Source organism: Nilaparvata lugens, chromosome 3, assembly GCF_014356525.2.
Source record: "Nilaparvata lugens isolate BPH chromosome 3, ASM1435652v1, whole genome shotgun sequence".
Lineage (NCBI taxonomy): Eukaryota > Metazoa > Arthropoda > Insecta > Hemiptera > Delphacidae > Nilaparvata > Nilaparvata lugens.
In genome coordinates this window covers 69,092,866-69,110,392 of record NC_052506.1, presented here as the reverse complement: position 1 = coordinate 69,110,392, position 17,527 = coordinate 69,092,866, and the positions used below count along the sequence as shown (strand labels likewise).

The following is a 17,527-nucleotide window of genomic DNA, read 5'->3' as shown; positions in this document are numbered from 1 at the left end:
GCCAATGAGCCATTTCAACAGCTTCCTTTTGTATACAACACATCGCTGCAACTCTCAGCCTCCTTGATATATTTAGGCAAATTTGTATAGACGATTTGTGCTCGATAGTGAGGAGACCTATGTTCTATTCCGTGATATAATTGAGGTGTTGAATATCCATGATTATTTCTGTGTCGAGTTTGATAGTTATATTGATATTGGTGAGTAGGTAGTTCAATTTTGTGTTTCGTGATATAATTATGTGAGAAGTGTTTTAATATACAGCTGTCTTAAATTGAGCACAGGGAAATCTGAGAATAACAGCGATGTGGGATACCTGGGTTCTTTTTTAATTTTTTTTATAATGGTGCGCTGAGTGACTGCAACAGGCTCCAGGCAAGCAGATGTTACCCCTCCCCAGACTATGATACCATACTGTAACACTGACTGTCATAAGCATGATATACTCTTTTGCTTAATCTAGTATCCAGTACTTTGCTCAACTGAGATAGATATACAGCATCCGTCGAAGCCTTCACTCCCGTACTCCCGTTAATGAAAGATTTAAAACCTCTGCTTTGTAAAGCATGCATATAATCCTGTACATGGTTATTAGTAAGATGAATATTGATATTTATATCACCTACTACACAAACACTGATTTGATTTGGCGTATTTTCAAGTAACTGGTTTAGGCTATTAACAAAATTTTCTGTGTTATTGTTACTGGGAGATCTGGAAATTCCAATAACTCTTAGTATATTATCATTTGATAACCTTAAATCAATGCACAAGGAGTTGGATTCAGAGATATCACACGAGATTACATTGAAATTGATATTATTTTTTATGTAAACACACAAATCAACACTTTTATTAATTTTAGTATAACTGTTAACTGCAGTGTATCCTGGGATATCGTAAAAAATGGCATATTTTCAGTCAGCCAAATTTCAGTTAATACAATTAGATGAACGGTCAGTTTTGATTCTACTTAAACAACAGATGAATTGATTGAAATTTGCATTTATACTACGAATATTAGTGCAGATCATTATTAAGAAACTCGACATTTTTGCCAGTTATTGTAGGAACATAATTTGTATAATCATCAATTTCCGGCGTGAGATTTTCCAATAAACCAAGAATTTCATTCACAATGGCCATGGAAAAAATGTTTCAATTTATTGCTGGGTAAATGAATTGATGATTGATAGTTTTCAATGATACATTTCTGTTGAGTTGACGGATTGTTATAATAATTTGTAAAAGAGACCACTGACCTCAGTTCTAAAAGTGGAATTTTATTGCCCATATTCGGTTTTATCAATTAACGTTTGAATTTCTCTAATATAAGTTGGGCAGGTTGTATCCTTGACTCTATGATTATGTTCTTTTTCAAATTTTTGCAATTTGCACAGGTAGGGGCTTGTGCTTTGTTGGGACAGGACTTAAATTCATGTCCTTCCAAAGCACAGTGACCACAAATTGTGGATTTAGCCCTGCAAAACTTAGAAACATGCCATACATTTGAAACAACGTGATACCTACTGATATTATAATCTTTTAACCTACAAGAAGTCCAATCTACATAGATTCGCTCTTTATTTATTATTTCTCTCCGGATATCGGGAGAACATTCAATTACCCAATGGGTGTGCTTTTTCCCTTTTGTCCTAATTTGAACAATGGAATAAAGTCCTATTCAAATTTATCTTTTTCATGTGTGTTGCAAAAATTCCTATTATAAATATCCAAAATCAAATCACTCTGAGTTAATTCGCTAGGAATGTTATATACTATTACTCTAGGCTTTTTCATTTGTGGAGTGCTGATTTTGAAGTCCTTACTCTTCACTATTTTATTCCCTAAAACTCTTTCCTTATCTTCTGTTGGATCCATAACAAGTAAAACTCCGCCAACACGTACGTTCACGGCTTTTCTATTTTCAACGATTTTTCTTTTGGTATGCATTTTTTTCCCTGAATCTCGCACTGCTCTCTTGATCACTTCCAGTTACTACACTCGGCTTCACTATAACAATGTTTTTCTTTTCCGCGATATTGCGCACTAATTTCAGTCCCGCTACTTGATTATGCTGCTGCTGCTGTTTCGGTTTCTGTTGCTGCTGATGTTGTTGCTGCTTCTTCAGTATCCCTGGTGGCAACTGAACTACCTCGGCGAACGATCTGGCAGGCTTAGATTGACCCCTGATTATTTCTGATTTCAGTTCAATCACGTTTTTCTCCAATCAGTCCAGTTTATCATCCACTCTTATTTGGGTATTTCGCCTGGTTTCTACTCTGCTTATGATTATAGCAAACTTGTTGCAGAGCGAGTTGTAGGAGTCGAGGTCCACTCTCAAAAGTTTTTTTCTTCTCGAAAGTCTCACTACCCCACTTTATGAAGTCGCTGTAAAGGTCAATAAGACTTCCGACGTCCTCCAAAAAGCCTTTCATCTTGTATGCTGGTAGCTTGATTCAAGCTTATTTGGCTCAAATTTGACAAATTTATTGATGTATTCCCAGCTTCATCGTCCTCTTCAAACTCTGCGGCCAGAAGTGATGGAATTTTCGCCGGATTCATTATCACAAAACACACAAAACTTGAGTATCAATAGTTCATAATATAAGCTAATATTCACTCGGAAAAACGAAAAAAAAACTATATTATATGCACAGATTGCTGATTCCTCAAAAACTAATAAAACTACAGAGGCTAGCACTACGGTGTTTACTCTAACGCTGTCGAAACAAGACTGAAACAAAATGACTGGTCTTGAAGAATTTTTGATGCCATGCACCATATTAAGAAGGTCCTGGGTGGTAATATTTTTCCATCTGAGGAACTGGAATTCACACAAAGGCATCCCATTAACAGCATCCGCAGTAGATTTAGGAAAACCATCTACTAACAGTTTTACAGAGTCCAGAAAGAAGTTATTTAAGTCATCCGGACTCGCATTCTTTGACATAACAGGCTGCTTCCTACTTGCACTGTTAATAATGTTCCAAGCAGCCTTACAGGGATTGCTTCACACACTGCATATGTGGTGCCCAACTCAGTTGATGATCAAGAATGACCCCCAGATATTTATATTGATTCACTCTGCCAATTACAACCGCGCAAGCATAGGATAAAGATCCTATATTCCCAAATAAGTGCATTCTTACCTGCCTTAATCCTGGGTCTGGTTGGTTTCTTGTAACAACTGGCAAGTACTTGGTTTTGCCGAGATTCACTGTGTGGTTATTATGGACAAACCAGTTTTTTATTTTGGAAAGATCTTTAGTGGCATTTTCATAAAATTATTCCCATTCCCTACCTGTAGAAATAACCACTGTATCGTCAGCAAATAGGAAAATCCTGCATGTAGTATTGAGCCGAGAAGTATTATTTATGTATATCAGGAACAGTACCGGACCCAGCGTACTACCTTGAATGACGCCACAGCCTATCCCCATCAATCTGAACAAATTGTTGAAGTTCACAAAAATAAATTGTGAACCATAGAAGAGAGGTGTCTCTAACACCAATAGCCACATTATCAGGTGTAATATTGTAGATTTTCTTGGCATGTATTCCAAGCCTACCTGAGGGGACTTTCATCAGCATGGCTCTAAAACCAGGCTTATATTGACTCTTCCATACTGTAGATCGGTGAGGACTCAGAAGCTTGGCCTACCAGCCAATCAAGATTCTGAACTAGTTGCCTGTTTTTGCTAGGAGTCTACCTGAGGTCAGAGGACATATCTAAAAGGAAATTCCTTCTATTGTTTGGATAAATTTGTTGAGTGGGACAGAGCTACTGTAAGTAGTTACTTTTTACAATAATGAACTGCTAATTTGCTGCCTGCTGCTAAGTTGTATACTTGGCAGTATCTGTGGACGTGTAGACTTGTCTTTATAGGTTGGCAGTTTATTGACTGTAAACGGTGGCAGTTTATTGGCTATAAACGTTGGCAGTACCTATATTGCCTGTGAACGTTGGCAGATTATAGTTTTTTGACTTGTTCCCTTGTAGACAAGCGCCACATGGCAATGTGGCCTGTCCATATATACCTTCCATGAACATTAAGCTCTTCCAAAACCCGGTGTTTCAAATTGTATCCGTGTAAATTCAGAAGAAAATTGTTTTTTAATTTTATATTCTCAAGGTACACTAGACATAAAATGTACAACAAGAGTACACTTCCAAACAATAGAAATGTGTATTATCTATTGAAACAAAATGATTTGTATTTTAGCTTTTATTGTTTACTAACAGATCAAGCAACTCTGTAATGTTATCATTTGAAACGATTGCCATACTACACATTAAATAATGTATACCACAGTATAAATCATTCAATTATGTTATTATTAATGATATTATGGAATAAACAATGAGTTGAAACTAAACAGCTAGTAAAATACTTACAAGCGTCGAAATCGCGAGCAAAGTATTTCACTTGCCATTTGAAATACACTAAATGCACAGTTGCAAAGGCATATTTCAAATTGCGCACATTTTTTGAAGATGTAAACAAGTTAGTTAAAAACCTGGCGACCTTAAATCAGCAAAAATAACCTTCAACAACCCCTCTTTGAAACTTCCAAACATTGTTTTGTTGAAAGGAATAAAAAGTGGGTCAACGACAAACTGAGTCGATTCGTATTAAAAACAAACTGGGTTAACAACAGATCGGGTCGGTGACAAACTGGGTGATATAGTGAGGTCCACGTTATAATGGCAGGGGATAATGATAGAAGAATAGCGATGCCGATTCTCTTCATTATATTTCTACACCGTCAAATACATAATTAGCATCGTTGTGGACCTAGAAAAGGATAGTACCACCGGCTTTGTTGAATGATAGACAAGGATAGCAAAACCAAAGTTGATCAAATACTGTCATTATAACGTGGACCTCACTATAGTTATGAGCAGACCCAGTTTGTCGAGTCAATTCTCAAAAATAGTTGCAAAATGGACCCCAATAATTATAGGCCCATCTCAATATTGCCTATACTAAGTAAGATTCTGAAAATTGTTATGGCTAGCCAATTATATGAGTTCTGTGAGCTGAACGGTCTGTTTGCCGCCACCCAGTTTGGTTTCAGGTCAGGGAGGTCGGCTGATGGGGCTGTAGATTTAATTGTTAGAAAAATTTTTGAAAGCTTTAAGAGCGGTGACCTTGCTGGGTTGACCCTCTGTGATCTCAGCAAGGCTTTTGATACCCTCAACCATGAGATTTTACTAACAAAGCTTTCCATGTATGGTATTACTGGTGGTTCCCTGCAGCTTCTCCGTTCCTACCTGGAGGGCCGCAGGCAGGCCGTTTTGGCGAACGGGGCCCTGTCACATGTGAGGTGTGTGGATTGCGGTGTGCCACAGGGCTCAATTCTGGGTCCTCTGCTTTTCTTGCTCATGATCAATGACGTAGCTCTTTCTAGGGACAGAATGGTGGTGTGTTATGTGGATGACACCTCCCTCCAGGATGTTGGCAGGAGTCTGGATGATGTGAGCACACTATTGCAGGCGTCCATGGAGTTGGCGGCTGACTGGTTCTCTGCAAACAGGTTTCTCCTAAATGCAGAAAAGACACAGACGATTGTTTCAGCCTCAAGAATGGTAAGCAGCATGACTGTCCTCCAGTAAAGCTCCTGGGTTTTATGTTGGATAGGAGACTTTCCTGGGAGGAGCATATTCAAGGTGTCTGTTGCAGGCTGAGCAGGATCCTGATCCTACTGAAGGGTCTAAAGAGGTCCGTTCCCGTGGCCTATCTACGCATGTGCTATTTTGCTTTCTTCCAGAGTGTGATGGCTTATGGTATCACACTTTGGGGCAGTTCCACCCATGTGAGGAGGGTCCTGCTTTTGCAGAAGAGGGCACTTAGAATCTTATGCAATGCTGAACACCTTGCCCATTGCCGCCCACTGTTTATACAAGAGGGTCTTCTAACTGTTTATGGCCTGTATATTTTCAGATCTGCTGTGAATGCATTTGGTGACCTGGAGGTCCAGCCTGTCAGGGGAAACTCCCATGAGTACGGCACTCGAAACAGATTAAGGCTGGATCTCCCATACTGCAGGTTGGGGAGGATGCAATCCAGTGTGGTCTACCTGCCGGGAAAGATTATGAATAAGCTGCCCATTTCAGTGAGGAGTCCACCTGTGGCTGCCCTAAAGCAAAGGTTGAAGCACTTCCTGCAGGAGAATGCTTTCTCCTCACTTAACGAATTCTTTGAATGTGACAGTGCACTGGTGAGTAGATATTTTTGACTTTTTTTGGCGCTGTGATGTCCACTGCTGGTTTTTTGCCTTTTTTGGCTTTTATGTTTTCTCCTGACTTGTCTCTTGTGAGCATGCCCTGCATGGTCACTTTATGGACAAAAAGTTTATTAATATTATTATTATTATTATTATTATTATTATTCAAATCAAATCAAATCAAAATTTTATTCACAATTCAAACAGTTGAGGGTCCTGCCAAACCCAAAGGTTTTTCGGCGGGTGCCCAGTTACAGGAAAAAAAATTATTATTATTATTATTATGAAGCGATAGATGCGATCGATTTTTAATTCTGCACATCCTGACAAATCGAGTCAGCGACAGACTGGGTCTCATTACTGATCAGGCCCAGTTTATCATGTCATGAGCACCCCGACAGGGGGAACATCAACTGTTCAATGGGAGAGCCGATCGACTGTAAACAGAGATGGCCTTGAAGTTCCTAGCGTTCCACAATTCCACTTTGAATACTTTGAAGTAATGCGCATGCTCTGGATCGACCAATAGAATTTACACGCGCGACTAGCCATTACATTTCAAAATTGCTAATACTTTGAAGTAATGTGCGTGCGCTGGATCGACCAATAGAATTTACACGCGCGTCTAGCCACTACATTTTAAAGCCTAGGTTTCTCTGAACCACGCAGCGTTACTGCGGGATGCGCGATGACGTAATCATGCAAAAGTTTGCTGCAGCTATTGCTAGGGAAGTGTTTTCTCTGACTTCACGCGCGCAATTCTCTGTAATTCCCTCTGCGTCGCGCACTCAAGAATTTTACTAGTAATTCAATTGTTCCAAAAAATAATAATGCTTTAGTTACCTGAATATGCCTACTAATTATTAGATAGCAAACAATAATTTCGGCTCTAATTTTCATACAAAACTTCAACACCATAGTAAAGGTTTCAACTTGATTCAAATCAAATCATTTATCTGCCATACAACAAATACATATTCAAAACGAATAAAAGAAAATACATAATTTTATAAACAAAAGTATAAAATAATAAAATAAAAAGTAAGCATAAATAATACCAAAATCATAATTAGATACTTTTCATTAACTGTTTTGTTCAATTTTTCATAATTTTTACTTCAGTTCTTGAACTTGAATTTTTTCTAGGGGAGAGGAATAAAACCATTTTTCCAAATATTCAGGGATGTATCTCCCCTGTTAACGGTGGAAATTAGGCTACCCCCGTTTATCATAACCGGGAAATTTTAAGGGTAGAAGAAGCTGCTGGTGCATTGTTTAAGGATATGAACTACTATGGGTGGCCATACTTGTCTTCTCAACCACATGCTTGAAACTCAATAAACTATGATCAACTCTGAAAAAATATAAGCTACATTGAATTTCTTCAAAATAATAGATGGTGAAAAATAACAAAATTGACTCACCTTAAAGTGCTATCTTTTTATTTTCATGCTATCTCAGTCCATATACACTAGACCATTCACTGTCTAGCTTATAGTTTCATAATTATCATTGTGCTATTCTCTCATCTCCTAGATATTTGTTCGACTCATACAATATAAAGAAAGCTAACTAAGTAGTTGCTGAATTGGCCACGAAATAAATGTAGGTCTCATTTCGCTGGGGGGGGGGATACATCCTCATATCCCCCCTGGATACGCCACTGACACAACAGCACAGGACAGAATTTACTCTGATGGACAGTATTAGAGGAGGCTGTGGTTTATAACTGCGCGAGGTCTACTATTCACAGAACAGTACCTCATAAAAAAATATATTGAAAGCCTAAAATATTCCCTAAACTTGGTATCTTTATCCAACAGATGCCTGGTAATCACAATTCTAGAAAACCCTTCTTATCCCCAGTCAATAAAAAGTTCAATGGGTTTTCATTTACAAAATTCATTAATAGATCATTAGCTACAGGGACGTGTTGGACATCTATGTTGCCTATGACTGAAAATATAATCGCGCGCTGCGAGGTTGCTGTCAGAGAAAACACCCGCTTTTTTTATCACGCACGCGTGATTTTCGCGTATCACGGTTGACGGAACCCGCATAACGCTGCGTGGTTCAGAGAAACCTAAGCTTAAAATTGCTAATACTTTGAAGTAATGCACATGCGCTGGATCGATCAATCGAATTTACAAAAATTGCTAATATTCTCAAGCATGAGCAACGATCAACAAGAACTTATTATGTTATGTTATTATATGTGTAGACTTGGTTAGACCGAAGTATAATACTAGTAGTTCTGTGAACAGTAACCTCGCGCAGTTTTATAAACCGCAGCCTCCTCATATACTGTCCATCAGAGTAAATTCTATCCTGTCGTGTCGTGTCGGCAAGATATCGGTGTGAAAACGGCTAATGGCTGTTCGGGTTGGTGTATCAAAAATGCTAACATCAAAAGCTAATCTCCTTCAAGACATACTGGCAACAGGACAGCCCGAGTTCAAAGCAGAGAAAATTTGAGAGCCAATACTATGGTATTTTAGTTATTAATTGCATGCGTTATTGCACGCAATCAATAGTTCATTTAATAGTGCATAAAAATTGCATTCAATGAGTCACGCAATCAATAGTCTACACAGTTGCTGATTTCTTTCCCAAGTTACATTGAGATATGCGTCATGGCATGCAATTTATTATAATCCACTCGACAGCTGATTTATGATGAATAATTCTATAGTCTGATTTTTACTCTAATATATTGGCGTACGAGGGAGGCGCCTTTTTCCTTTTATATTATCCTTGAAATTTCCAAAAACCTTGTATATAGACTACGTCGACGCGCAATTTGAAAAGGAACATCTGTCAAATTGCATGAAAATCTATTACCGCGTTTCGCCGTAAATGCGCAACATATAAACATTTAAACATAAAGAGAAATGCCAAACCGCCGACTTGAATCTTAGACCTCACTTCGCTCGGTCAATTAATAGACCTGCAGTTTTACTTATGCTAGGATCGAAATTTCAGGTGGGTTCCCAACCACGGAGACGTGATTATGCAGCTCATAATTTTCTGTTAGCTGAGCTGGCCTATGAGATCCTGCGTTTATTCATTTATTCAACGATGATTTAATCGATGATATTAATCGAACAACAGCTGTTTCTCTTCAAGTTACATTGATATATTAAATTGATTGCGTCATTGCATGCAATTTATAATCCTCTCGACAGCTGATCTATGATGAATAATATTCTAGTCTGATTTTTACTCTAATATTGGCATATGAAGGAAGCGCCTTTTTCCTTTTATATTATCCTTGAAATGCAAAATTTCCAAAAGCCTTGTATATACGTCGACCCGCAATTTAAAAAGGAACATACCTGTCAAATTTCATGAAAATCTATTACCGCGTTTCGCCGTAAATGCGAAGGAACATAATTATAAACATAAAGAGAAATGCAAAACCGTCGACTTAAATCTTAGACCTCACTTTGCTCGGTCAATTATGTTCCTATATATTTTTATTATATATTATTTACTACATCTATATAGGCCTATTGCTACACAGAATATACAAGCACACTATATTCAAATTGCTATACAGTCGAGCCTCTCTATAACAAGCCACCACTTAATAAATTCTTCTAAGCAACAAATATTTTTACCTTGTCCCATGACATTTCAGAATTTTGGCTGCTTATTTTTTTCTATAACGAATTTTGGACCTCTCAACTACAAAGTTATCTCTCTTCACTTCAACATACAAGATGTAGTGTGTATAAGAAGCCAACAGTCAGAATTGTTTAGTTTCAGCAGAAAGGTCAATAAACTAAAAATAATGACAAGTTCAGGTAGGGAGAAGATAGGATGGTAAACAGTGAATAGAGTTTGAAACACATGTCGGAAATTGAATGCAAGTTACTGGAAATAGAATTTCAAAAACCTGTCATTCGTAGAACGGCAGGTAGACAGGACTTTCCCATCCTTCTGCTTTTGTCACACATTTCAATTCTTAGAGCTGATGATGATGATGAGTTCTATAAGTTTTCAAAATTATCAGGCGAGGATTACAACTAAAAATAGTGTAGACTACCAGACATTTTCGACTGTTTGAATAGAGATGTGAGTCGTTTATTAAACGTGATGTTTTACTCAAATGCAAAATTTTTATGTCAAAAACAAATGCCATAATGGAGATAGAAAGGTACAAAACAGAAGAGAAAGGGCTTATATATATATATATCTGTACATTCACATTACATTAGACATAAGGATGATATAACTAGATCTACAGTTAGATTGACTAAAACTCTGAAGAGTCATAAGTACCTACAAATTTGCATGTCTAATTTACTACCAGATAATGTTAAGCAGTTACCATTGAAAACGTTTTGTATTGCTGTTGATGAATGGCTCAAGTCTAAAGCTTTTTATTCTGTTAATGAGTACCTGGAATAACTCAATGTGTATGAGTAAATTTTATCGTTTGTATGGTCTATCTTGTGATATTTTACCTTTTACTGACAGAGCCTATTTTTCATGATTTTTTTCCTTAGTTTATTGTTAAAGTTAGCATATCATTCTATTTATGTATTTTATTATTAAATTTGTAGGCACCTGCTGTAAAATCTTTTAGGTTTAGTGAAACCAATTTTGTAATGCATTTTTCTGCATTTTTTAATGCAGTTTTCATAATAATATTGTAAAAAATATATACCATCGTTTCTTATCTCTTTTAAAATAGAAATGAAGTATCTTTTTGATATTTGATATTATTTTGATGAGATAGCAGTGCACCCGTTCTTGTTAGGGAGGACTGAAAAGTAGGGAACAATTATCAAAGTTTTTAATATTATTATATACCAGTACAAATGTTTATCAAAGTACTACATTATATCAGGAAAAACTACATGACAAATATTTTAATAGGATATTAAAAGATAAGTAAGGAGGCTTTCCTTTTAAATGTTAAGGTTACTTATAAAAAGTTGGATAATAATAATTATCATTGATAATAATTCTTTATTCCAAAAGAATATTGAATAGCAATTTTGGGAAACATTCATACAAATTTGGAATAATATTCTATTCATACAATATAATGTCGGCAAGTCTAGGTATTCTAAATTATCATAAATTATTGTACCAGGTTATCACTGATGTTGTGTTGTAGGTTGTATTTACTTTAACATTACAGGAGTAATAAATAACACAAGTTGGTTAACGAGTAAACAAGTTGAACAAAATGTATCTAAAAATGGATTGGTTTTTGGAATAAAGATATCATCTGAACAAGTACATTTTGTAAATTCTATCTATTAATACCAATAACAACTCATAGTCCAGTCAAATGGTCGTTTTTCAGGAAACAGCCCCGAAATAAGTTTTTTCGACGGTTCTATAAATGTATTTTGGGGCATTGAATTCTAATCTGAAATTTGCTAACACACCAGAGGGCGACTTAACCACCAAAATTTTGGACTTTTTTCAAGTTCTCCATTAATCTCGAGAACCTTGAATTTTACGATAAAAAGCATTCTCTATACGATATTAAAGATGATAAAATTTCCAATGAATTGAGTGATCGCACAGGACTAATTTTTGGATTTTTTATCTAAAGTGTTCCACAAGATACGCATCTTTGAATGTGCGAGAAATTTGTGATATTTCCTCCATTTTCACAGTCTCGCATAAGCAACGTTGCGTATCTTGTGGAAAACTTCAGATAAAAAATAAAAAAATCTGGTGTGGCGCACTCACACAACTTTCCTTGCCGTTATGAAAATTGATCACCTGACGCTAGTGCAAACGCGCATCTCAAGTCAAAGATCTGAGCCAGCTGGTGACAGTTCAATAACGCTGGATACACACGAGATCTGCTATCTCATCATATTTAATAGAATCAACAGTTGCCAAAAGTTTGCAATTGAATAATTACATTTTCTCAAATTTCAAGCTTATTTTCAATTTAAGGTGAAAATGTTACTGGACATTAATTGAAGAGATTTCCATGCTCAATTTTTTCCACTCGAAATTTTTCGTTTAAATTATATCTGAGACCTGATAATTGGAAATCTAAAATCGAACTTTGCATAGATGGGGCGGAGCTCCTGAAATTTTTACAGATATGGGACTTGTGGCAGTTGACGATATAGCTTATCAATGACTATTTTAGGTATGAATTTGATCAAAATCGTTGGAGCCATTTTAAAGAAAATCGCAAAAAACCCTGTTTTTGACAACATTTTCGCCATTTTAGCCGCCATCTTGAATCGCATTTGATCGAAATTGTTCGTGTCGGATCCTTATAGTGTAAGGACCTTAAGTTCCAAATTTCAAGTCATTCCGTTGATTGGGAGATGAGATATCGTGTACACAGACGCACATACACTCATACATACACACACACACACACACACACACACACACACACACATACAGACCAATACCAAAAAACCACTTTTTCGGACTCAGGGGACCTTAAAACGTATAGAAATTGGGGTACCTTAATTTTTTTCGGAAAACAATACTTTCCTTACCTATGGTAATAGGGCAAGGAAAGTAACAAGGAAAGTAAAAAGTAGTCGAGGTTGTAATGAATTTTCTCCTCTTTTCACTCCCATGAATTATACTTCTGTTACAGCCGTTACTCCGTTCAAAAGTTACAGCCAATTGAATGATGATTTTTATTTTCTAATTTTTCTTGCGATTTTACTGTTTAAAGAGTCTCTAAAACGAGTAAAATACATGATAGAAACTTGCGATTGGTCTCAAATGAGAGAAAATTTCATGCTCTATAAGCATAGTTGCCTTAAATTGATCTTGCATTACTGTTTATTATCGAAAAACTCGAAACTGTGAAAATGAGAAAAATATTGCAAATTTCTTGATTTTTTGAAACAAACGTATCTTACTTCACGATTATATTTTTACAAAAATCATTCCCCTACATAAAAGAGTAGATTCTTTTCTTCAAATCAAGACCAAGTATCATTTTGAGTTACCGAGACACACAGTTTTGAATATAGAAATTAGTCATTTTTCTATGCATTGAAAAATATGGACTAAAATACACTAAAGGAGAAATTTTCTATTTTTTCAACAAATTTTAGTGACATGATAAATGATTTTTAACCGCCTTGACGAGCTGATATGAACAAGCTGTATGAGGAGATGTGATTATTCAGTCATTTGAAGTTTTGATCCTCGACGTAACCTTATGCATGCCCCCCACTAGGAAATACTGAAATAACATCATGAAACGCCCTCGAAATTGGAATAATTACATTAGATTAAAATGTGCATTACAATTTAACTTATCATTGGCTTTTAAGAAAATTAGGTTGCAACAGCGAGGAAACTCAAACACAGAACCATTCAAAATTAAAATTAAGCAAAGGAGATCAGAATAATAGTGGATGATGAAGTAATAATTTATTTTTGTCAAAGATTTACCTTTAAACTCATAGGCTTAAAATTACTAAAATTCCTGCATACAAAATATTATCAATTGTATTTTTTATGCTTGATCAAATACACAGCTGCAAGATCAATAAAAAGTGGTTCAACTGATGAGAGCACAGCAGTTATTTCAAGTCCTTTGACATTTGCAATTGTTAAAAATTTTCTTATAATATATGCTTTGAATTAATTGCTTTTTAGGAAGTCTCCAAACAATAGAGAAAACCTCTTATGATAGTATCATTCGAGTTCATAGAGACATTGCAGTCAACCAACCAAGGGAAAACAAGATTACTCGCGATATCAAAAAGGCGATTCGTCGTTTAATCAACGGAGAAATAAGAATTACACACTTTCTGAGCGCAGTGGCTCATGGTGTCGAAAACATTGTCAATAGGCCACTGCCTCAGAATGAGTGGTTCCTTCTTGATATTGCTGGAGAGGATGAAGTGATGTGAGAAGGTAAGTGTCAGATTGGCGAGATAACCATTACAATCAATGGTCGACAGCCAAAAAGTTACATATTACTTGTACCTTGATTTTAGTATGTGGAAATTATCATTTATATTAAAGCGACAGAGTAATTTTTCATTTCAAATGGGATAACCAATGAATCCTAATGTAATATTATTCTTGTGAAATAAATATTTAGCTGTATCCATAATTTTTACCAACTCTGCACTAGTGACACCCTGGGTTGGAGAACTCACTCATGAACTGTTGTATTGTAATTTTTGAAACCCGCAAATTTTTATTATACAGAGTTGATTAAAATTATGAAAACAGCTAAATATTTCTTTTACAAGAATTATTTGAAAGGAGGTTTCATTGGGGATCCTATTTGAAATGAAAAATTACTCTTTCGCTTTAACATCTTTGTCCCTCATATGAATCGAAATTCATTTTTTTTAATGAGAAGATGGTCATGTGATACATGATTTCAATACAGAGTTCCAAGAGAAAATCGCACATTGATATCTCAACCCGTATCAGTTTGTTGATGTAAAAGTTGCAAATTAGCCAGCTGAAATCATGTGTCAGCCCATGAAGGACTGTCTGTGTGACAGCTCCCAATAGCCTCAGCTGATGTTATGAATGAATGAATGGAAAAACTGTAGTAATTGCATGCAATGAATTCTTCAACTGGCTTAATGATAAATCACAACAAATGTTTTTCTTGAGCAATTTCAATGTTATTTGTTATATCCTGAAAAAGGACGAAGGAGTCGGTAAATTTTGTTGGCCAACGAGCTTGAGCTGTAAAAAGAGTCGAAGAATATGTGTTCGAAATTTGAAGTTGATTGATCAAATCTTTCAAAAGTTATTGTTGAACATACACACGACGGACAACGACTTTGGCCTTGAGTTGAAAGTAAAAACTCGCTAATGCTCGATTAAATATTTTTATGGATTCTATATGCATTTTCTAAATGCATTTTTATTGATTTGTATCACAGCCTACTATAGATTATCTAAAGTAAGCCATGTTTGAATGCATTTTCTATATGCATTTTAGTTTGATGTTACTATGATTATATAAATGTCCTAAATATTTATTGATAATCTACAGATGTGGTTCAATCAGTTTAAACATGTGATGATAAGACGTTAGAAACTCCTGACTCATAAACTAGGTAATATTGCTGTTTAGTGTTTTCATTCAAATAACTGATTTAAAAAAAATTAATTTTCATCTTTTCAGGTTGTCCGTATCTCCAGAAGAGGTTGTAAATATTAGGTGGATAGGAAATATTATTAGGATAGATCTGTATTAATATATAAATAAATAAATTGCAACTTGAAAATTATGTAGAATATCAAGACTTTTTATTTCTATCATTAAAAAAAAAACACCTTGTGTGACTAATTTGTTTCAAATTTTCGATGTAGTGTTTTTTCCTCACATGAAAAATCACTGTTGTTGGGTCTAGTCCAACAAGGAAAGTTCAGACTTGATCATTGTTGAAGCATTGTCCAGATGCTGCATTACAGATCTGACTCGACTAAAATTATAAAAATTATAATGTACAGCAGACAGCATTGGAATATTCAAGAAATATAATATTGAGAGTCATAAGAAAATATAATTGGACCTTGGAGGAAGGAAGGTCCAATCCTTCCTCCAAGAATTGGACTAATGTGAATAATAGTGCTTACTATTAAATTGATAAAATCTATCACTTTATTTTTAATTACAACACAATATAATACAACTTGGATAAAATATAAAAATAAAAAATATAAATGAATGTTTAAATATAGATAGAAATACAAATCTCAGAACCCTTTTAAATTATTTTATCACAAATTAATTCGGACATTAATGCCATTTTCAAGTTTGAAAATGAATCGGAATGCTTCAGACTTGAAAATGGCATTTAATGTCCAAATCATGTAGTGATAAAATAATTTAAAAGGGTACTGAGATTTGTATTTCTATTTATATTACAAAAAGCCCTAAAGAAAAAGAGAAATAAGTGTTTATATGTGATTGAGAAACTACTAGACAAATAATTATTATGAAAGTTTGGAATATGTTGTGTGAATAAGTCTCAAGTCTAGTAACACACACATCAATTTTTGAACTTACGATTTTATGCAATCCTAATAAATTTGATTAAATTGAACAAAATTTGACAAACATATATTATGATGTGATCATGAGTTTGTCAAGCTCCTGGTAGAGTTTATAAGGACGGCAAAAAATTGTTCATTCAAAAATTGATGTGTGTGTAGTTAGACTTTGGACGTTCGATAAAAATTAGTTAGAATTTTTATTGTACAACCAAAACTTGAAGTAGCTTTTAGACACATCGATTTTATATCGTGGACGTGCATTTTCAATGATTTCCTCCAGCTGCTTGCCAGTAGTAACATATTGCCATTTAAAAGCCAAAACATAGCCTCCCACATATTTTCTCTTACCTTTGAACCAAATAAAATAGAATTTATTAGGTCATGTTTATTTATGACTAGACTGCCTGTTTATCAGCCTGCAATGTAAACGCAATGCTGTGACAACGTCCCATGTTCATGAACATCACAATGTCCTACTTTTGTTTCTGTTTGTCTGGTAGGAATAGGCACTCGAAGATGAGAGATACTCCCTAAAGTAGGAACTTTGAATTTTACCCATTGAATAGTCAATATTGTAAATAAGGATATTTATTTAAAATAACTCTTATTCTTTTGAAATACAAAAGTTTTTTAAGTTGCCTGATTTGAAAAAAATGTCGTAATTAGTTTGCGTTTTATTTTTGGTTCAAAATTTTTCTTAATAACTCAATACACTCTTAAAAATGAGAAAATAATTTTCCCACAAATTTTTCTCACCCTCCAGGGGCCCCTAGGGGTTTGTTGTTTTAAAACAACATTGGGACATTTGGTCATTCAAATACATATAGTAAAGTTTTTGGTTTGCATTAGAAAATCAATGGTACTTTCATCATGCTTTATTCAAGGAAAGGTGAATGATTTCATTATGGAATCATTCTAATCAATAATTTTTTCTTGATTTCAACATTATAACAATGAAAGTCATATAATAAAATTCTCAAGAGTGGTAAAATGGATTCTCAAAATGTGATACACAGAACCAGATTTTGGTGACTAACTTATTTATTATATTCATAACTGATACATATTTACATAATATAAAACCGTGAAATGAAACTGAAAATAGGTTCTAAATATCATAAATTTCCTACTTTTTAAAACTATATTTTGGTTACTTTTATTTATTATGTTCATATCTAACTGATACATACTTACATAATATGAAACAAACTAAAAACTGGAAATTGGGGTTTATCATATTATAAATTACTACTTTACTACATCTACTACTTTATCATATTTACTATTTTTGTAGAACAAGTTG

General features: G+C 34.9%; 1 protein-coding gene across 1 annotated transcript in view; it reads right to left on the bottom strand.

The window, feature by feature from the left end:
- Positions 1–4,588, bottom strand: part of LOC111052138 (T-cell activation inhibitor, mitochondrial) — a 32,109-nt gene extending 27,521 nt beyond the window's left edge. The window contains exon 1 of the mRNA XM_022338768.2: positions 4,400–4,588. Coding sequence (XP_022194460.2) covers positions 4,400–4,437 — 38 coding nt within the window. The 5' untranslated portion in view covers positions 4,438–4,588. The remainder of the gene's footprint in view (positions 1–4,399) is intronic.
- Between the last annotated feature and the right edge of the window lie 12,939 nt (positions 4,589–17,527).